General features: G+C 40.4%; 1 protein-coding gene and 1 long non-coding RNA gene across 4 annotated transcripts in view; one reads left to right on the plus strand and one right to left on the minus strand.

Annotated features, from left to right (window-relative positions):
* Positions 1 to 11,224, plus strand: part of LOC118027136 — a 79,723-nt gene extending 68,499 nt beyond the window's left edge. Inside the window, exons 3-4 of the long non-coding RNA XR_004683768.1 lie at positions 10,679 to 10,779; positions 10,918 to 11,224. This is a non-coding gene — a long non-coding RNA (uncharacterized LOC118027136). The remainder of the gene's footprint in view (positions 1 to 10,678; positions 10,780 to 10,917) is intronic.
* Positions 1 to 22,455, minus strand: part of PDE5A (phosphodiesterase 5A) — a 123,342-nt gene that overhangs the window by 12,258 nt on the left and 88,629 nt on the right. For all 3 annotated transcript variants that reach the window (XR_004683766.1, XR_004683767.1, XM_035030350.1), the window contains exons 12-17: positions 19,147 to 19,272; positions 17,476 to 17,570; positions 9,614 to 9,701; positions 4,714 to 4,814; positions 2,780 to 2,857; positions 678 to 741 (exon numbers count right to left, since the gene is read on the minus strand). Coding sequence is in view for 1 of the 3 variants with exons in the window: in XM_035030350.1 (XP_034886241.1) it covers positions 678 to 741; positions 2,780 to 2,857; positions 4,714 to 4,814; positions 9,614 to 9,701; positions 17,476 to 17,570; positions 19,147 to 19,272 (552 nt within the window). In the remaining 2 variants the exon portion in view is untranslated. The remainder of the gene's footprint in view (positions 1 to 677; positions 742 to 2,779; positions 2,858 to 4,713; positions 4,815 to 9,613; positions 9,702 to 17,475; positions 17,571 to 19,146; positions 19,273 to 22,455) is intronic.

Raw genomic sequence — 22,455 nt, forward strand, 5'->3', positions numbered from 1 at the left:
AGCAGCAGACTGTCAATAGTCTTGGGTAGTGCATTTAGGATTCAAAATGCAGTCTCAAAAAGCAAAAACACAATATACATATCATTGTATGTACAGCCATCCCTTTTCTGAGCTGAGGGCCTTTACTGCCTCGGCAAAATGTTTTATGGCAGTTACTTATTTAGAAAGAAGGATATATTTCTAGCCTCCCAGCCACAGGCCCTGATCACATCCTTCCTGACACCTTATATCAACATTTCCTATATTTATAAGCTGCAGGAAATGTTTAAATTCTACTCATTAATGCCTTCTTAGAGCTGAGGTATAGCCTGGTAGGCTAACCATAAAGAAAAATCATAAAAAGAAAAATAATTTGCTCCTTCTATTTTTCAAGGTTATTTAAGGTTATATGCTAAAAACATTCCTAAGTGAGCCGGAAGTACTGGAATTAAAGATTATCAACAGCTAGATTTTTGCTGTATTAATACAGATGCTCTCTTAATATATCTTACAAATCTTAGTAAATGCTAAGGAATCTTCTAAAAAAGAAAACCTGTTTATGTCAAATTATCTGCTTTTAATACCACTTAAAAATTAGATAAAAAGTTCCACAAATACTCCTGAAGCTACCTTTAGAATACAAACTTTTCTTCCTTTGACTTTTTAATCCCTGCTTTTACTGTCAGCAAGCAACATACCCGTTGTTGAATAGGCCAGGGTTTGGTGATGGCAGAGAGATCACAAGCTGTCATCAGCATCGCTCTGTTAAGGGAAAAAGAAGCCCAAGGCTACGATTTACTTTTTATGCAAATACATACTCTCAGTAAATAGTTACTGGTAAAAAGGTTAAATTAAATCCCCCTAAACTATGAAGACAGAAGCTTATAAAGACTAAAGAAACAGAAACAATTTCTTTGGAAGCATGGCTGATTCAGTGATAGCAGAGTATCACTGTTTTGGTTGCCCATTGAACTACTGGAATTTGCCCTAAAACTTCATTTAGGTCCAGATTGGCACAGGGAGAGAAATCACTAACCTCTGGGCAAAAACTTGCCTGCTGTTACTATTTTTTTTCGCCCTGGTATCCCATTCTCAGTGATAGTAAAATGAAAACACACTGATTACTAATAATTAGCCATTAAAGGATAACATCAGATATCCTACTGATAGAAGTCCTAGGAGAGCAAGAATTATGGTGGCTCATCCCAATGCTGAACTCCACACATGTAGTGACTTCTATGTGAAAAGCTCCAACTTACAAACAGTATCTGCCAGAGAAAGAGGGAAATGAGAGAACAAATTTCGTCTTTCTGTTGTTGAGAGAAGTGAAAACCATGCTGGACTCTGGCGTCGATGACAAGGTGCTCTAGAATTCAATAGCAGAACTATCATATGACAGTGGTTCTGTACTTAGCGCGGTGTTTCCCATGTTGGATCCAGATGCCTGTTTGTAATAATTTTGTTTGAAGGAACAGGCAGAAAGGCCAACACTGTAATACAGAAACACTTGCAGTGAAGGACTGGATCCCTCGTCCCTGCAGGGAAACCCAACCTAAAAGCACATTGTCCTTAAGTATGTGAGGCAAAAAGAAAGTGGTTTTCTGCTGCTATTCGACCTCTTCCACCAACTCTCTTGGAGAAGTGAGTGCACCAGAGATATTTTTAATCACTGTGTAAACCCACTGTCATGAAGGATTTCAGTGCTTGCTAGTATAAACTGCCTGCCCAAAGAAGACTATGCCCCTCAGTGAGCTTCACTAAAATCTGAGAAATGAGCGCGCCTGGTGGCACTGAGCTCTAGAACTGCAAGGATTTCTCGGTAAGTGGTCCCTCGGGTAAGACTGAGCGGCGGGGATGGACGCAGACTTGGAACTGCGGTTGGATTTCTTTTTTGTTATTGGGATAAACTGTTCACTAACTACAGTAGCATGTCTATACTTTTCTTTTTTGTTTCTTAAAATTTTTATTTTTCAGTAATCTCTACACCCAACGTGGGGCTTGAACTTATAACCCCGAGATCAAGAGGCGTGCTCTACGGACTGAGCCAGCCAGGCGCCCCTACACATTTGTACTTTTCTAAGGCACTGTTATGAAAAACATTTTGAGGCTACAAAGTCAAGCGTGATTACGCAGAACAGAACAGACAGCCAGGCATTTGCGTGTTGTTTCCTTAAAATTTGCATTTTCGTTTGAATGCTAAGTAATATCAATCCATTTAAAGAAATGTTGATTTCAAAATTGTAATAGCACTCTCCTTGGTGTTCTGAGTCATTCTTTTCTTTATGATTGACCGCTTGTTCTTTGTTATGGATCCAGTTCTTGCCATGGCAAAGGCAGGAATACTAACAGCAAAGGGATGGTATCTACAGCTAGAAGGAAGGGACAGGTGTACGGGGGAGGAAAATGGAAATTTTGACGTTCTGACTGGGCTACTCTGCCATCACTCAAGAGAAGTAAACACTTCACAACCACCTTGTTCCCACAGTCTTTGGGATGCTATTTTCAGCTATTCCATTCCAAAGAATTGGGAATATGAGCAAGGGAACCTTATAGCTTTGTATTGATCTTCCACCACATTTTAAAGGTCCTTCTAGGACAAAGGAGTGATTTATTCGCTTGCATTGGCAAATGCATTTCTTTTCAAATAAATATTCAGATTCAGCCCTTTATACAACACTTTAGAGATTTCTAACAGCCTCTAAGATCATCCCATTGTAACAAATAATTGCAATAAAATCTGATAGTGATAAAATTATTTGGGTAGCAAAACTTCAGCTTTAAGGTCAATAAACCTACTTACAAAAACAACTCTTTTTGATGAGGATCTTCCGAGTTGAATTGATTTTTTCTTATAAGTTCAAAAAATTCTCCTCGTCTCCTTGAAAATAAAGAAAAATATTTGGTGAGTACCCAGGCTCTTATTTCTCTGGTTGACAAAGAGAGTAAATTTTTTTGGAAAAAAATCTCTAATGGTTTTTTCCCATCTTAGAATCCAGTATAGAAGTCATCATTTAAAAAACTAAAAATATCTCACTTTCTTCCCTTCCACCATTTTCTCTGGATAAAACGGATTATTTTTAAATTTAAATTATTTTTAAATTATTATTTAACTACGGATCACAAATAATGGTAATTTTGATTCCTTTTTTTTATTATTATGTTATGCTAATCACCATACATTACATCATTAGTTTTTGATGTAGTGTTCCAATGATTCCTTGTTTGTGCATAACACCCAGTGCTCCATGCAGAACGTGCCCTCTTTAATACTCATCACCAGGCTAACCCATCCTCCCACCCCCCTCCCCTCTAGAACCCTCAGTTGGTAATTTCAATTCTTAAACATGATTTTAAGAAAATGAAACAATACAAGTTAAAAACCTGATGCCAAGAATGACTTAAGAGATTTTAAGTGTATGGCATAATCAGATCTATATGGCTTCAGTTTAATAGAAAAATGTTCATAACAATTATTCTATGTCAGTATAAAGTGGCGAAAGCCTTCGGAAGCAAAGACCAAGTAAAGTGTCCACTGATATTCACTCTACATGCCCAGCACCGTTAGCATCTTGGAAAGTTATAAGGCATGAGTCCTTTTGGACAGTGTTTAAAATCTAGTCGGAGACACAAAACAAACATAAGAAAAACTTATATAACAAAACTGACTGTACGTGATTTAAGTACCAAAACTGAAAAATAGGTTTCGTAAGGGTTCAGAGGTGAGACCCGTGTGGCCTGGAAAGGCTGGGAAGTCTTTTTGGTTACAGATATTTTTAGTCTTGGTAATCTGATAGTCTTAACTCTGCAATCATCTAAAGTCGACTGAAGTTTGCTGTATTTTCTTTTACCCTGATTAAAGTGCTCCCAAACCCAACGCGGACCCTTTTAGATGAGGTCACTTTCAGATGTACAATAGTGGATGTCTGGAATGTGACGTTGTGTGTCTCTTCTGTTTGTTTTTACTTCTCATCAGAGTGGTTAAAGCCATGGATGTGAGTCTCTGTGCAGAGGGAGAGAGGGTTGGGCTTCAGGGAAATCCCACGAGTGTGACCACCAGACTCCCCTCACTCCTACAAGTGCACCAAAGATCTCGGTCTGCATGCGGGAAACCAGTACCTGCCCAAAGGCAGCAAAGGCTTTTCTTGCTTCTAGAAAGGCAGTTTAATTATAAGCAAATGCATACACGCATGACAAATACTAGAATAATGCACACTTTAATTTTCGAGTCAGTAACTTCACTAAAGTTCTACATTAATACTCTTCTGCCAGAATCAAATAAAAAGAAACAAGATTTACTTCTCTGGCACTTAGCTCCTTTTCCTGCCCACCTAGGCTTAGATGACAGTATAAAGAACTGTAACAAGGTCAGAAGCTGGGGGAGTGAAGGGAAGGAGGAAAAGCAAACAGGCTATATAACCTTTAGGTTGCACAACCTAGCTTGCAACGACCGTGGGATGGTAATTTACTTTGTACATAGCTTCAGAGACATAGCAGTAGATCAACAGCACAAATAATTCTGTATTCCGTAACTTCTAGCATTAAGTGGTAAGTCAAAGGAGAAGACTTTCCCGGCTTCCTCTAAGAAACTGCTCCATAGTTCGAAAAACAAGACATTTGACTTGCCAGGACATTTGTCTTTATAATCTAAAAATTTCCCAATGTGCATTTTAAAAGTTTGGAACAATGCAAACACTTCCAAGACCTATTTATCTCAGAATATTTCTTAAAACTTACTTAATGTACAGTGCTAGGTCTGTAGCTAAAATAGCTTGCTTGATCATTTTCAACGTGGTCTTATATTCTTCAATGGAGAGGCCACTGAGGATCTGATTGCCCTTTATAAAAAAGAAAACCATCATTAGCACTCCATCTGGAGAAGCTGCTGACGAGAACAAAATCTGAAGATAGAGTGACGTATCTTAAACACACGCCTAGTGTTCTGGACTCATTAATACAGAAGACACCTACTTACTTAGAGTAAATGCCATGAAAGGATGTTTGCCTTCTATGCTCCCACCCCCACCACATTGTCCAATAAGAAAAGACAGCTTCATAATGGTGCATCTGCCTACACATGCATGTTTTTCCAAATCTAATACCCCTTGGGCCTTAGTCCAGGCCTAACATCTAATAACTATATATCTTTGTCCTTTGGGCAGGTGAATTGCTATAATATAACAGCAAGAGAAAGCTTTGAAAAATCAAAGCCATATTAATGGACATGAAGAATGGAGTAGTGAAATCTTTAAACAATTGATTATTATTTTTTTTTTAAGATTTTATGTTTTATTAGAGAGAGAGTACAAGCAGGGGGAGTGGGCAGGCAGAGGGAGAGGGAGAAGCAGGCTCCCCGCCAAGCAAAGAGCCCATTGCGGGACTCGATCCCAGGACCCTGGGATCATGACCTGAGCCGAAGGCAGACGCCCAACCGTCTGAGCCACCCAGGTGCCCCTAAACAATTGATTATTAAAGAAATCAGTTCTCTATGGTTTTTGTAATAACCTCAATAACATTTTTTTGGTGCAAATTTATATAATTTAACTTAATCAATATCAAGAACAGTGTGTATTCTTTAGGAACATGCCAATATGGATGGGTACAGAGCATGAGCCAAAGGTGTGCTTACTGGTGATAAAAAGCAAACATGGGTTGAAATGTCTAAAATGTGGCTAATCCAGCTATAAATAATGGAAAATTTTTGCTATATAACCATTTTTTAAAAATTTCTTGTTGGTAATTTAAAGCATAGTGGTTCTCTCATCTTGAACTACGGAAAACATTCTTTGGGTACTCAGAATATCCTCAAAACAATATCTGTAAATTAAGTCAGATGTGCTTCCTAAATCTCAGGTCCAAGAAAAAAACCCAGAGATGTAGGAATGAGACCTGGAAGCAAAGGATTTGTTCTGAAGACAGGGAAACTGCTGAGTGCCAGAGGCCAGGGCCAAAGCACTGGTTCGAGGGTAACTAGATGCCAACATTGTGGTGTGTATCTAATTAATGAATCTGTGATGGTAACCATATACATTGTTTTTAACTATGAAATCATTTTAGATTCTAGGCCAGAAAGAAAACTATTTAGAAAATAACTCCTGATACTTCTATTTAACATAAAACAATTTCAAATGGAAAAGGAATTATCTTTTGGGGTTATATTTTTATTTTCCCTTCCAAAAACACAGATTGTAAATTCTTTTGTTTTGGTGCTTATAAAGACAGAATATATACATGTTCTTATAATTTGAGGCCAGCTATATATATATATATATATATATATATATATATATATACAACCAAATTTCTTGTGAGTTAAGTAATAACATGTTACTTAGTAAGCTATGTTATTTAATAACCTGGGTACTTCTGATAGAGATATTATTAAATATGCTTTAGAAAAAGGTTAGCATGTTTTCTTTCTTTAAAACTGAACAGGATATTAAAATGAAAGTTTTATATTTTTATTTTTATTTATTTTTTAAATTTTTAAAAGATTTTATTTATTTATTTGACAGAGAGAGACACAGCGAGAGAGGGAACACAAGCAGGGGGAGGGGGAGAGGGAGAAGCAGGCTTCCCGCTGAGCAGGGAGCCCGATGCGGGGCCCGATCCCAGGACCTGAGCCGAAGGCAGATGCATAAAGACTGAGCCACCCAGGCACCCCTGTATTTTTAAATGAGGCACAGAGATAGCAAATCCCAAGGAGAGTACAGATGTTTCTACTACCACACAATATATAATTCCTGGAAAGTCTCCGTTCTGAAACACTACACACTAAAAATAATATGGTTTGTGGGACAAATAGTGTTGGGGCAGATCACACAGAACCCGTGCAACTTTATACCCAGAGCATAAAGCAGACTGAAGATTAGTGCATCTGGAGGGAACATGGACAGTTCAGGCTGGCCAGTCTGGAGGCCCTTCGAGAATAGTCAAGACACACAAAACAAGGGAGTGGAAACGCTGGTTTGTGGGGGCCCAGAGACAACGTGGATGGGACTGGATCACGGAGACAACGGGGCTGCTTAGGCGGGCACCGAAGGAAAAGCAACCTCCTAGGAGCCTAAAGCGAGCAGTCCAAAGCAAGGGAGCATGCCTCAGGTGCAAGTGACCATTTTCAACACTCTTGCAATAGGACAGGAAGGGTGCATGAGCAAAAGCCAAGGGGAGGGATTTTTTTCTTTCTTGCTGAAGGTCAAAATTCAACTCCCATAATTTTGGTACCTTACCCGAGAATGTGTGTAGGAAACACAATTGTACGCTTATGCTAATGTCATTCAAGCACCAAGCACACATGAACTAATTCATATTAAACAATCACATACTTTAGCAATCTGTATGAGACTGTATGCAGAATTTATAATGAGGTTACTCAACTGGTTGTATAAATCTTTTTTTTTTTTTAAAGATTTTATTTATTTATTTGACAGAGAGGGAGACAGCGAGAGAGGGAACACCAGCAGGGGGAGTGGGAGAGGGTGAAGTAGGCTTCCCGTGGAGCAGGAAGCCCGATGTGGGGCTCGATCCCAGGACCCTGGGATCATGACCTGAGCCGAAGGCAGATGCTTAACCGACTGAGCCACCCAGGCGCCCCTGGTTGTATAACTCTTAACCCCTCACCCCACACTAGATGTTTAGGGAGAGGTGAGGTCGTGTTCCCTCTCATCTTAAGTAAGAGAGGAACATGAAGTCCCTACATGTGTCTCCTGTAGTGTAGTGGGGGTGGGAGGGGCCACAGTGGTCTCGTGTCTCATTCCTGTCTGGAAAATCTAAAAGGCAAGACCCAGGCTAACTAGCCACTCTGACTTTGGCAGCAAAGGAGAGGTTACTCCTTGCATTCTCTGAGTTTTGGAGGCGTGGGGTTAATTTCTGCCCTGTCCTTTTCAAGAGGACTGCAAAGAAGGCTAAAGAACCTTAGCAGCAAGGAGTCAGGTGAGCAATCCGATTTTCAGGAGCTGAGGAAGGAGCCATAAATAAAGCAGACAGAGATGATCATTCACATTAAAGAAACATCTGGTAGAAAAACCCCACAAGGAGGGAGCTTGGCAGGGATCATGAACTTACCCACAAGAAAATAATTTGGTTTAAACACCTACCAGGCCCAAAGAGTGAGGCACTCCTAACAGCACCAGTCTGTTGAGAATGTTCTTGCCCATTTTCTTACCTATTTCCCCTTCCTACTCTGCAAGTCCGGAGGGGTAGGAAACTACACGGGGGTTTAGGAATGAGGAAGGAGTTAGAAAGAACACAAGGTAGGGATGAAAGAAGCCAACCAGAGCAGAAAGGGGAGAACCCGAACTTTAAACCAAGTCCAGAATCCCGACTATTACATTTTGGTTTCTAAATTGAGACCTACATACTATATTTTGGGACTTAAGGTAATTAGAAGGTTTTTACTTAAAAAGAATGACCAGAAAACGGGGTGCCTGGGTGGTTCAGTCTGTTGAGTGTCTGCCTTTTGATTTTGGCTCAGGTCATGAACTCGGGGTCATGGGATCAAGCCCTGCATTTGGCTAGCGCTGGGCATGAAGTCTGCTTACGATTCTCTCTCCCTGGGACGCCTGGGTGGCTCAGTCAGGTAGTATCTGCCTTTGGCTCAGATCATGATGCTGGAGTCTCGGGATCGAGCCCCACATCTGGCTCCCTGCTCGGTGGGGAGTCTGCTTCTCCCTCTCCCCATACCCCACACGTGCTCTCTCTCTGTCTCTCAAATAAATAAATAAAATCTCAAAAAAAAAAAAAGATTCTGTCTCCCTCTACCCCTCCACCATCCCCCAGCCAACACGCGCATGCTCTCTCTCTCTCTCTAAAAAAAAAAAAAAAAAGAAAGAAAGAAGAGTGACCAGACAAGTTATGGGCCTCCCAAGTGTTGTTTTAGGGCTCAGAGAAGAACTAGTACCAGCGAGCAAGCATAAAAAGATGGACGTAAAATTGCTTTAAGATTATATACCATGCATTGTGCCTATTCTACATTACAGTTTCAACTTTCACTTTTTTCTTACATAAAGGTAATACATGCAGATAGCCGACAGTGTGAATAATGAACAAATCAAAATGAGAACATGAAAAGTATTAAGAGTTTAACTATACAAAGAAAACCTTTGTTAACGTTTTGGTGTACATTATTTTACTTCCCTTCACATAAATTTGTCTAGCGTAGCATATCATATGCTTTTTTACACTGATAAATATTCATTTGACCGAACTGTTGAATAGCTCTATTCCTTAACGTAACAGTTTGTGAGTGGTCAGAAGATTCAATAAAAAGAGGAACAGGCATGGTTTTGTGAAAGCAAACCTTTGAAAGAGAGCTGTATAAGCCACTTCGTTTGAGAAGAAAAAAAGGAAAATTAACTGCAAGCCATAAAATACTAGTTTTGTTTGTTTCTAGTTTGCAAAAACCAAACAGAGGTGAGTAACCAGATACCCTTTATCAGGCAACATTTAGACAGTCTTGGTTGTCTACAGAAGCGAGGCTGGGAAGATTTTAAATGTTTTGGCTTTGCCTTCCTTACCCAAAAAGGAATAAAGCATGCTCAAGAATTTATGGTGCTGGGAATAAATCCAAAACTTAAAAATAAAACTGAATTTATAAAGCTCTCTTTTAAAATTCCACAACCATAAAGTAGGTACTTACTGGACTATTAAGAATCATCAGGCACTGGTCAAAATGATGATGCTCCATGATTGAATGGCAGTAGAGTTGAGCAAGTGGGTGTTCAGTTCTGAAAAATATTTTGTTGAATATAGAAAAACAGTTTAAAAATTACCCATTTCCCCCATATGTCAGTTTTTTCGTGTCTTCTTAATGCTAGTTAATGAAAAAAGAGGCTACTGCACAAAATTAACCAAACTAACAATTTTCTCTTCTTTGGCTGAGGAAAACAGTGAGTTAATCTCCGGGGAAGACAGAGTCAAGTTGTTTTCAAATACCAGAGTAATTGGTGCCAGTTCAAAGTACGAACAATTTCACTGGTTTTAATATTGATAAAATAGTAGAAGGAATGAGGACAAAGGACTAATTCCTCTAAACATGAAAAAAAACCCTCTGAAATACTTGTACCAATTATATTTTCCAATTTCAAAACTGCAATTAATTTACAATCCGAAACAAATGTAGAGCCAGTCTTTCCTCTGAAATAAGGCTGAAGGTGAGCATAGTCATGCGTGCCTACATCGCCAAGAAGACTGGACTGAGGTGGGCTGATCAGGCACGAGTGCTGAAAGGCACAGAAAAGGGGCAGAGTCGGCACACATCCCCCTTTGAAGGGAGGAAGCAGACGGCTGAGTCAGAACAAGTGCCCCATGTGGGATCCAAGTTATTTCAGTATAGGATATTCCGTGAGCTCGTTAACTTGAACTTGGGGAAAATGGTAGAGACCATTTGGCTGAGTGAAGGGAAGGATACTCTACTCAGTTCATTATATGTAACGGGGCAGTCACAAATCAAGTTCTAAAGCATGACAAGCACAGTCCTCTGCCTCATCTTTCTCATGACCCTTCACATGTGAATATGAAGCACCATTTTCACTATTTTTTTCTTTAAAAGAAAAAGAGTTCCTGCAAGTCTCTGTTTCTCAAATTTACAGGACAGGGCGTTATGAATTGTAAAGTACAACCCAAGTGTTGGATAATACAGTCGACTTGTTATTTCTTTATTCTACTATATGAATCGATAATTTACGTATCATTTACTTTGAAGATAGAGAAGCTGCCCAACACTGAAGGAACGGAACACAGGAAGAAACTGAGTAGAGTACGAGATGCTTAAGGGAAAACAGAAACAATAAAAGGGAAATAAAGGTAAGAGAATGGGGAATCTCATCTATTCCTGCTTAATCTACCACTGATACTGCTGGCCCCCAAACCTCCATTTTTTGTGCTGTTGTAACTTTTGCCAAGTTAACTCCTGCCTGTCTTCTTTGCTCCTTCCATGTTTAGGGAGTTGTATGATGGACCAGATACTGTGCTTATCATTGGACAACGGGAAGACAATGGATGGAATAAAATGAGCAGATTTATAAAAAAAAAAAAAAAAAAGATAAATTTGCTGGAATCAAAACTGGAGACTACTGGAAGTTAGTTAGGAGACTACTGGGAAGATAGTAGTCCCAGTTCTAGTAACGTCGGTACAAGACAGACCGGAGCCGGATGATGGGATCCTGCATATTGAGGAGCAGTTATCTGAAAACTATTTAGGAGGTAGGAGTTGGCAATGAATCCCGAGGTGGGGACCCAGCAGGAATATTCCTGGGGAGAAACTATGCATGCCAAGTGTCTGCCTTGTCATATACTGACAGAGGAAAAACGGGAGAGAATGATTAGGGATGGGAGGTGAAGGCGGGAAGATGTCTAGTTGAGTGTTGCATCTGTTGATTTTAAGGTGCCTGAGGTCCACCAAGTGTTTAATATAAACGTCTGTACTCGGGTCTGGGCTGCAGATGCAGGCTTGGAACACATCAACTGCACATGGTAATAATCCACGCCACGGGTAGTTGAGGCGCTGCTGAGTACTGGAGGGCCCAGGGTAAACAGCACGATGGCCTCCCTCTGCCTTCTGCCTTGTAGTCTCCGTTCTCTACTTTGGCCAGCGCCTTTTCTCACCATTCGGACTAGCTATGCTAAAGTCAACTTCAACATGACAATTGCAGCCTTCCCCATTCCCTTCACTTCTAGAGTATCTGTTTATTTTCATTTATGCAAGAAATTCAAGGACATATGGTATTAGTTTAATGTCCATTTTGTTCTGCCAGTCGTTAGCCGTTCATACGTCTATTACCTTGTTAGACTGTAAGCCTCTTGAGCTTGGTACGATCTGTTTTCCCTAATGATAATAATTACCATTTCCTGAGAGCCTCGAACATGTCAGGCGCTGTGCTAAGTAGTTGATATTTAATTTTTATTTAATATGGGACATTTCCATTCTCCACATCAAAATCCTCAGCCCACCTCTGACTCCAGCGGGCTGGTGCCGCGTTGAGTTTCCTGCGCAATTTAACAGACTCCCTGCAGGGGTCAATTAGAAGGTGCTTTGCCACTCACTGGCCTAGTTAGAAGCTGGCCCAGAAATGCGATTAGGTGGACGCAACACGAACATGCCTAAAATGTCGAGCACACTTTACATTTTTAGACAATGCAGAAAGGACTGTTTCGTATTAGAAAAACTCAGGCTGTGGGATAGATGAATGCAAATTATGTGTGTTTGTCTTTACTTATGTTCTAAAAATACGGACTTATGAATCAATAAAAGGGTGACAAATGCCCCAAGTTTCCTGTTTACAAAATATTCGTGGACACCAATGTATTCTACGTTCCGTTGCTTTTTACTCTTTCAAACACAAGGCTGTGTTGCTTCTTTCTATGACATCTTGTCCGAGGGACCCGTGTAGGTCACTGCTGCCACCGAATTTTATGCCCACACTCCTGCATTTTCCTCTTGTCCTGCAGTCGTTGGTCCGTCTCTGAGAGAGGCGTCAGGATGCCAGTGCCCAAATCAGAACGATGTTCTAGAAATAGAAAGCCTCAGAAATCAATAGAAAATGTAAGCTCTGGGAGAAAAACAATGCTTGCTGCCCTAGGATTCCGTTTTACAGACTCTTAACGACCGTCCTTGATCCTGCTTCTCACCCACGCAGATGGCTCTGGGCTCGGATCTCTTAACTAGTCTTCTTCATAAGCCACGTCAACCCCACTGTATTCTCTCTCTCCAAAGCATCACTGCTGTGTTCGAGCAGCCGGGGGTTAATTTACCTTCGCGTTCTCCGTGATCACTTTAGATGCCACAGATGTTCAAGCTGATGATGCATTTGACCTTTGACCCTAGTTCTCTGACCGCCGTGACCCTGCTGATAGCCTCTTTTCCCGTCAACAATACGTACGCCCTTCTTTGTTCCGCAGCTGCTAGGTGCTGCTAGACGCAGTATTTTTGCTGCTGCCTGCTCCATGTCCCACCATGGCACAAAGCAAGATCTTGAATTCCTATATGTCCTTAATAGTATCCCCCTTTGAAAATGCTAAAACCGGGGTACCTGCGTGGCTCAGTTGGTTAAGCAGCTGCCTTTGGCTCGGGTCATGATCCCAGGGTCCTGGGATCGAGTCCCGCATTGGGCTCCTTGCTCAGTAGGGAGCCTGTTTCTCTCTCTGCCTCTGCCCCTCCCCCTGCTTGTGCGCTCTCTCTCTCTCTCACTCTCTTTCTCTCAAATAAACAAAATCTTTAAAAAAAAAAAAGAAAAGAAAATGCTAAAAACTGGAGAACATTTACTCTGTGCTGGGTACTGTTCCAAGACCTTTACATTTATTTATACTCCTTAATCCTTGTTAAAACAAAACAAAGCAAAACAAACTGCAAGAGAGATGCTGTCATTGTTCCACTGCACAGAGAAGGAAATAGAGAGAGGATGTTAAATGACTCGCTCAAGATCAAATGGAGTCGGTATTTGCTTGTGCACCCAGGTATCTGGCTCAAGTTGGTCCTTAACCACCGTAACCATCATAGCTCCTGAGGGGCGGTCTAAGGACTAACTGAACTCATATATAAAGTACTAAAAAGAGTTCCCAGCGCCACATGGTTAAGAGCCATATTAAGTGTTCACTTCTATTATTATTATTAGCTAGTGACATTAGGACTCCTTGAACTTGCACTTTTTGCATATTGAGAAACTCCAGCCTCTCAATCCCTCCATCCTAATCGGGAATGATCTCATTCCTGGCTAATATAGACTCTACCCAGTTGAACTTCACAAATTGTGATTCCTGTGGCGTCTCTCCTGTCCTGTTGAGGCCCTCAGAGCCTGCTGACCGTCTACTGTCACCTCGCCAGGCCAGGACTCCAGCTCATTGCTGTTCTAGTAAGCGGGGAAGACCAGGGAACAGACCCAGGACAGAGACACGGTCTGTTTATGGTTACCAGAAATACTTTCATTCTAATTTTATGGGAACTTGAAAAAAAAAAACCCGTTCCTTTAATCATTTTACTTCTTCTAAGTACCATCGTATTTATTATTTTCTTCCCATTGCCAACACTCCTCTCCCTTCTTTCATGTCCCTTCCTCCCTAAGTACACACACACACACACACACACACACACTTCCCAGTTCCTCCATTTTCGTCAATGGCTCCATCGCTGTTTCAGTTTCTTGGGCCACGAGACATGATTTCCCCCTTCCTTCATGCATATAAGCATCTGTTTAATATTAAATGGAAAAACATTTCTCCCTCCATCTCTTCCTCTCTGTAGCCAGTATGGTCACCATGTACGTGGCTGTTCTAACAGCTTCCGAGCTGAACTCTGTGCTTCTAATTATTACCCACTGCACCTTGTATTTGACTTTCAGTCTTTCCTTCCTCAACAAGGTCTTTATTACCCACTGCAGTGGCTCCTCGTTTCTTCACTCTACCAAATCTCAAGCTCGCTGATTAGTTTTATAGCTCTCCCTCCAAGGGGCTTCTACCTCTACTTGTTCACCCTCTTACTCTCTGTCCCGAGTCAGTGAGCCTTTGGACTCTGCACGGGCCAGGAAGCCATCGCTGGTCTGTGAGAATGCCCACCCACCTCAGACTGTTTCTGGGATATCTTCATCCTCTCTCCTCTCCAAATCCTACCCACTTCTTAGGATCCACTTTGTCTCACTTGGTCCATTAAAGTGGAGATGGACTGCACGAGTCTTGACCCATCTCCTCTGCCCAACACTTATGGTCCACATTACTAAACAACTCAGGACTTACTGGGTATTTTCTTATATTGATCACCAACTGTTTCATGAGACTACGAAAATTACTTAATAACAGGAAACACATTTTATACTCTATAGCTCTCTTTCTGCCTAACAAAGTGCCAGGCCCTAGTAATTGCCCATTAGCCGGCTGCCTGAAATGTAGGACACTTTCATTCTCTTCTTTTATAAAATACCAAACTCAAATCTAACCAAATAAATGCATCCACGACAGTCTTCTTATATTGACTGCAGGCCTAATGCAAGAGGTTTCTCAACGTGAGCCGAGTGTCACACCGTGCTTTCTCTAGTGGATGTCTGTGACATTTTGTCCCCATTACTGCCTGTTTTTAAAATAATACTTTAATACCTATCTGAAACCACTCTTTGTTTTACCCGCCCAAATGGGAGAAGAAGGCACAACAGTGAACTCTCCCTCCAAATATTTCACTGGCAGTACTCCTCATAATGACAGTTTTCCTAATCAAGGAAGCCATCAAAGGACCAAATAATGGGTCAAAACATGGTTTCCTATACATCTTACTTCAAATTAATTTTCTGAAAAGATGTTCAAGAAGAACGAATGACAGAAGTTCAGTTTCTAACTTTGCTACCACATGAGGGCTCTTCATCTTTTTGATATATTAGTTTCATTTCTGTGCCTTCTCTGATTGTGATGGTTTTCTTCACGTAGTGTTTGAGTACAGACGAGGTCGGACACCGTATGCCTTTTTACAAGTTAGCTCTTTATACGGGAATGTTTATGGTACTCTTATTCCCCCAAGAGTTCCCTGGTTAAGAAAATCCTCCTGAAGTATCACTAAGGAAAGAAAAAAAAAAAAAGAAACATCCCTGGTAAATTCTTGGTTTCCTCTACTCAAACCACAGAGATGTAGGAAGAAATAAAAATCTTAACTTCTTTCTTAAAGTTACTCTTACTCGGTGGAAGTCTGCTTTGTGGTGTGTGTGAAGGCAAGATTCTGCAGTCTATGAATTTTTCCCAGGACTTTTTTTTTTTTTTGAAGAGAAGATGACGTTTCTCCAGATGTTTTTCCGGGTAATTATTTTTAAAGAAACGAAGGAAAAATAGCTGAGTATTTTTCTTCACTCTAAAGCAGGGCAACATGGCATCCTGGATCCAGCCATACGCTGACAATGTTAGGTTCAGCTCTGAGGTACGGACGGGACACAGCACGGCCGGCTCGGGACTTCCGGCTGCCCTCGACCCACGCTAAACATCTTTTCATGTCGTTGTTCCCTTCCGTAATTACTGCCGTGTCAGTGTGAGGCTCAGGAGCACGATCGCGTGGCGGAGCACAGAGGACAAAGGACATGGCATCCAGTCTGTTCTCCACAACGTTTCCTCTTTAAGTTCAGATCTTAAAGAGGAAAGAGCCAGTCTCTGACACTCGGGCAAGAGCTTGCTACCTTTTCCCATCAGAGGTCAGCAGAGGACACGGTGGCCGCATCACTACAATTCTTGTTACATGAAGTTTTCCATTTATTTAGATAAAGGGAAGGTGGTTCGAGAGCTCTGAAATTCCCTCCAGATACCAGACATCTGGAATTTCCTTAAGAGGTCTACCCATTAGTTGCATCACTTGCATACGTAAAAAAAATCCTCAGTAGTAAGAGATTTTGCCATTAAGATGTAGGCTTTTCAACTACGTTGCTACAGGTAAATAAACACATCCCCGAGGCTCAAAATCTGACGAAAAGTGATGTCACCTTTATCATCTCATTTGTCGTTGCAAATGTCACTTAAGGATGGCCTGGGAGGGAGCCTGAAACACCTGTCTCGAGTTAGTATCTGCTCTGAAAATCAGCCAAAAAGCAGGCTTCTGATGTTGAGAGGACTATCACTAGCATCTGCTGCGAAGACTTAACACTGAAATATGCACCGCGCATTCCATCTGGTATTGACCCGTGTTCTCTCTTGAGACTGACATCAACCCTATGAGGGAGGTAAGCTATTGTCTCCATTTTGCAGATCAGGAAATTGAAACACAGAGAAATAAGCTGCTTATTTCTCTGTGGCAAAGGTAGGGTTTGCATCCTGTCTGACTGCAGGTCCCAACTTGCCAACACTGCGCTATACTGTCTTCACTAAGACCAAAAGCCTCCTTCCACTGAGTACTCATTAAGGACTCGGGATCGCGCTAAGCACTTTTCAAATATGATCTTCTCTGCTTCAGGGTAAAACTCTATCTTTTTTGAACTAGTTTTCTAATGAAGCTCTTAAGCTGGGTAGACATAAACTAAAGCAAAACTCTTAGTAATTATCTTGTGAAATAAGATTCTCAACACAAAGATTTTTTTGAACTTCAGGCCAGAAATGTTACCAACGCAATGTTGGATTTGGATTATTTTTTTTTCCATTTCCCTTAAGTAAAACCAGAGTACATTATGGGGCCTTGATCAACTGAAATCTGGTACCATCAAATTTTGCTGCTTTTACTTTAAAAAAGACAGCCCTAGGGGCGCCTGGGTGGCTCAGTCAGTTCAGCGTCTGCCTTCAGCTCAGGTCATGATCTCAGGGTCCTGGGATCGAGCCCCAAGTTGGGAATCCCTGCTTAGCGGGGAGTCTGCTTCTCCCTCTCCCTCTGCCCCTCCCCGCTGTTCCGTGCTCTCTCTCTTGCACGCTCCCGCTCGCTCGCTCTCTCTCCCAAATAAATAAATAAAATCTTAAAAAAAATAAGTTAAAAAAACAAACAAACAAACAAAAACAAACCAGCCCTAGAATTTAAAAGAAACATTTTCTTCTTTAGCTGGGGAAAAGGCGCCTTACCGCTGTATATAAGAGTTATTCACACCACGGTGGTCCAAGTCGTGGCTGAGAGTAGCAATCAGCAGGGCGAGTATCTCCAGGTCGGTCAGCTTGCTCTGCATGACCAAAGACATCAGTGGAAAGAAGGAGAAAGACAATTTGGTAAAGTTCGTTATTCTACCTCTTTTCACCAACCATGTGTTTGTTTTTCCGAGTGCTTTTCACATGTGCTTCCTTATGGTCAGAAAGGACCCATGGGAGAATCCTATTCTGCAGGGCATCAGTGGTACTTTGTCTTCAGAAGGGGATTATTACAAATGTCATTTATCAACAGAAAAAGTTGAAGTGCTTCAAACAATCCATAATCTCCACCTACAGTAAATACCATTAACTCTACATTATCTACATATATGGGGAATCATCAAAATAAACTTGAACCGGCTGTTGTCTCTCTGACTTCTAGTTGCCTGCAGATTCTGCTCCCCTCACTCTCTGCTGGTAGTTGCTAGATCCTTCAGGAACAGAGACAATGTGAATATTAAGCAAAACAATACATAAAAAAGAGGATTAGAAATGAAAATCTGGCTTTAAAAAGTTGCACAATATGTTCCAAAGCCAAACAGAGGTTATTTTTGTAATATCTGCCATTTGTATTATTTATCCTGCTGGTCTCCTTCATCAGTAAGAAAACAAGTTGAAATCATTATCAGCTCCACTCTTTTGGAAACTCAACATTCTACATAGTATGTTTATAACATCAGATAAAAATCATCATTTTGTTATTCTTCATAAAAAAGCAAGGACGGTCTTCAGCAATATAATCCTGATGACCTTTCCACAGCCCAAAATAAGTTGATCCTATTTTTTATAAATGTTTGCTATGGCAGGGAAATACTACTATGGTATTTCATATGGCCTCTTGGACAACAATCCCTTCTTTTAGCTCTAGCCAGTTAAAATGTGCTCTCTATGGAAATAGAGACAGAGAATAACATCTTTAGAATTTACTTTTTTTTTTTTTTTTTTAAAGAGCATGGAGGCTCTGAATTAAAAACAGTTATATGATGGATGCCTAGAATCACTTACCTAGAATAACTAGTAGATTCCCACTGAAGTTAGAATCTAAGGACAGAGTTATGGATAAAATTTGGCCTGGAAAGGAATGAATTACTTGAACGTTTTCTGCATTGATCTTCCTTGTACACAGTCTCTGGTCAATGTATATGATATTAAAACCTTTTCCATGAAATATTACTTATAAAATTTAACTGAGCGCTCCAGAGAAAATGGGAAACCCCGGACTTATCTATGAAGCCACTTCAGTGGTTTTCGAGGAATTCTACTATGGAGCAAGTTGAATGGGAACAGGAGGAATTTGATACTTTTTCTTATACTGTAGAAATTTCCTCCAGAGAAAGTATTTGCCCAAAGACTATTAAATTTAACATGAAGTTATTTTAAGGATTTTTAAAAATATGCCATATATTTTACATGTGAAGGAAAATTAATAACTAAGTATTTTGCCATGCTAGTCTTCAATTAACAAGATGTCATTTATTTTGTAAGTAGCAACAAACATTAATCTAATCATCATTAGTGTACATTCAACAAAAAAACCTGAAAGAATATGCTGTAAATTTTACTAGCAAAGCAAGAAGAGGTCTTAAATATAAAAACAGCTCTAGAAAGTACCTGAATCTTGCCTGCTTTTAGAGCAGCAAACATGCACTGAGCTGTATTAAAGGCGTGTCTCCAATTATGATAGGCAACATTCTTCCGATAATTCTTCTTAACACTTAAAATCCACCTGCAAAGAACCTTTAGGAAAAAAAGAGTAAGTAGTGACACTACTTGCTAACATTTACACATATCTACTATGTTCCAGGAACTGTACAAAGCCTTTACCTCTAACCCTCAGGACTCTAGGGCAGGCACTACTACTCTGATAATTTTACAGATGAGGAAATGGACATTCAAAGTGGCAACTCTCCCAAGGTCACGTTGCTTGTAAAGGAAGGGGCTAAAATTCAAACTTGAGCAGCTGGACTTCAGAGCCCACCATGTTCACCACCATGCTAACTAAATGAGACGTAAAAGGCAAGAGAGCCTTAAGGAAGGTATTTTTGGCATGGGGTAGGGAGGGCACTGACTAGCTTTTTAAAAGATATTGTGTCCATGTGCCATCAATTAGGAGAATCCAAATAGTCAACTATGTATGGATTCACTCTTAGAAAGTCATGGAAATAGCCACTCTCAAGTTCTTCTCATGCTCCCAGTTTTTAGTTCTGCAAAGGTACAGGGTGCAAGGTTGAGCAGGTGGGTTGGGCGAGGAGATACAGAGCAAGTGGCCAAGCACAGAATGGAGCTCCCAAGTCCTGAGGCAATCAGCAGGTCTTTTGTTCCTTTTAAACGACGCTTAAATATTCAGGCAGGGTTACTGCTTGGTTACCAAGAAATAATTTTTAAAAATATATATGCAAAATAAAGCCCTGGGGTCCCTATGAAAAAGATTTATTTTAAAAGATGGGAAAAAAAAGAAGACAGACTTCAGAAAATCTCAAAAGCTGGGTTTAATTCAACTTCTAAGTAGTGTATTCAATAAAGTCCCCAGAGACTCATGGGCCCTCAGCATAGTTATTTTTTGTTTGTGTTAGCATCAGAGTCTGCCTCTCTTCAATTCTGAATGATTTACTATACTTTGGGGGATCTGTAAAAATAAATATGAGCTTCTTCCTACGTACATCACTGGAGATACTTCAAACACAAAGAGCATCGCCCTGGGGTATGGAAAAAGTACCAGGGAAAAGAATGTTGCTCTAACAATATTCAACACAGAATGACTGGCTGCAGAAGTAGGCCAAAAACAAGGTTTCCTCTTTGTTGGTAGAAATTGCTTATACAGGATTTGGTAGAAAATCAGTGCTTTCATAACCCTCCTTTTCTTTTCACGTCTTTTTGTTCCTGTTCTATAATGCAGTTCACAGGGAATTCTGATAACAAGCAACCTGAATGTCCCTTAGCTCTTGCATCTCCAAGTCACCATATTTAGCAGAGGATTTCTGTGTGTCTAAGACTGACATTCGTTAATCCCAAGTACAGTGCAGTTCCTTTCACCATGACCATTTCTGAACAAAATCAGCTGGAAAGCTGATAGTTTTGTCTTATTGGCAGAATTTAAGTAAGAGCTCTAAACTTGCTTGGATATGCTTAGAAACTATGAAGTGTTATAGAAAATTACTGGTGATGAATTAAAGAATCAAGGAAAATAAGCAGGAAAACCCAGAAATTTAACCTATGGATATATCTCTTTACTAATCATAAATCTGTAGATATAATTAAATATGCACATATATCATATAATGTTAAATAGTGACCAAAATGAATTAATAATAAAATATTAATTCCTGACGGACTATTCTATTATGCTTCTAATAAGATGGGCCTAAGAAAACTGGGTAATCCAATGGATACAGTAGTTAGGAACTAGATTTAAGTACAGTTTTGGATTCTATTATCAGGATAATCTTTTAAAAACATTTTTTTTTTTTTTTTAGTATAGTTAACACATAATGTTACATTAGTTTCAGGTGCACAACATAGTGATTCAACTTCTCTATATGTCATGCCTTGCTCACCACAATTTTAACTACTATTGATCACCATACAAGCTTATTACAGTATCATTGATTATATTCCCTATGCTGTGCCTTTTATTCCTGTGACTCATTCATTCCATAAGTGGAAGCCTGTATCTCCCATTCTTCTTCGCCCATCTTGCCCATTCTCCCAACCCCCTCCTCTCTGGTAACCATCAGTTTGTTCCGTGTATTTATAGGTCTATCAGGATGTTAACAGCACTTAGGAAAATTACAGTCAGATCAGCTCAGTGCTTGGTGGATGTGCCTGGCATGTTCAAATCTGCAATACAGCCTTTTGTATGGGACTACTGAATAATTAGGTACAATGTGGATGACTCTAGGGAGCTCAATACACTGATCAGTCTCCAACAATGACAAAGGCTTCCTATGTCCTGAGTGGCAGACTCGAGATGCTCTGGGAGAAAGAGAAGAACCAGAAAACAGCTCAGTTTCTGCCCTCAAGAATCTCAATCAGGAGTGAAAATAATAAAAGTGCACATATAAAAGAAAGAAAGAAAATCGAGACCACAAATTGTCAACAGTATTCCAAGTGGTATGAAGTCAAAACTGGGGTTGAGTCAGGCTCTGAGCACGAGAAAAGTGCGCTGTGGCAAGAAGTGGAGCAGCCTTGCAAGCGGGGTCCATTCAGGAGATGCATGACATGTGAAAGACAGAAGGTGAAGATACGCACAGCACATGCAGATTTGTTCAAGTAAAGTCAAGAGTCTGTTTCATAGGTCAGCAAGAGCAATGGTTGCCATGTTTGTAGGAGAGTAACACAAGATTTGGAAGCCAAGAAAAGACATGAAGATTTGACAGATCTTTCAGTAGGAAAGATTCTTTGTCGGGGCAGCTTCATGATGCCAACATCCTCTCCAGCAATAGCATTTAAAAAATTTTATCACCCTAAAATTATACTGACAACAACATCTCAAATAAACACGACAGGAGAGTCACTAGGGCAGGAAGGCCAATCAGAATGACCGTGGTATTCAAGTTGATGTTGGCCGGAATCAGAATAGTAGTTATTCAAACAGTAAAGGAGAGTAAATGAACAAGACATTAAAGAAAAATACCTGCCTAATGAACAAAAATTCAAGGAAAGGGAAGAATAAAGATTGCTAAAGAAATTTTGAGTGACTGGGGCACCTGGGTGGCCCAGTCGGTTAAGCGTCTGCCTTCGGCTCAGGTCATAAGCCCCAAGTCTGGCTCCTGCTCAGCGGGGAATCTGCTTCTCCCTCTCCTCTGCCCTTCCCCCAGCTCATACGTGCACGTGCGCTCTCTCAAATAAGTAAGTAAAATATTTTTAAAAAAATTCTGAATGACTACCATCATATCCAACACTCACATGCTATCTGAAAAC

The sequence above is a fragment of the Mirounga leonina genome, unplaced genomic scaffold (assembly GCF_011800145.1).
Source record: "Mirounga leonina isolate KUSES-001 unplaced genomic scaffold, KU_Mleo_1.0 Mir_357, whole genome shotgun sequence".
Classification (NCBI taxonomy): Eukaryota; Metazoa; Chordata; class Mammalia; order Carnivora; family Phocidae; genus Mirounga; species Mirounga leonina.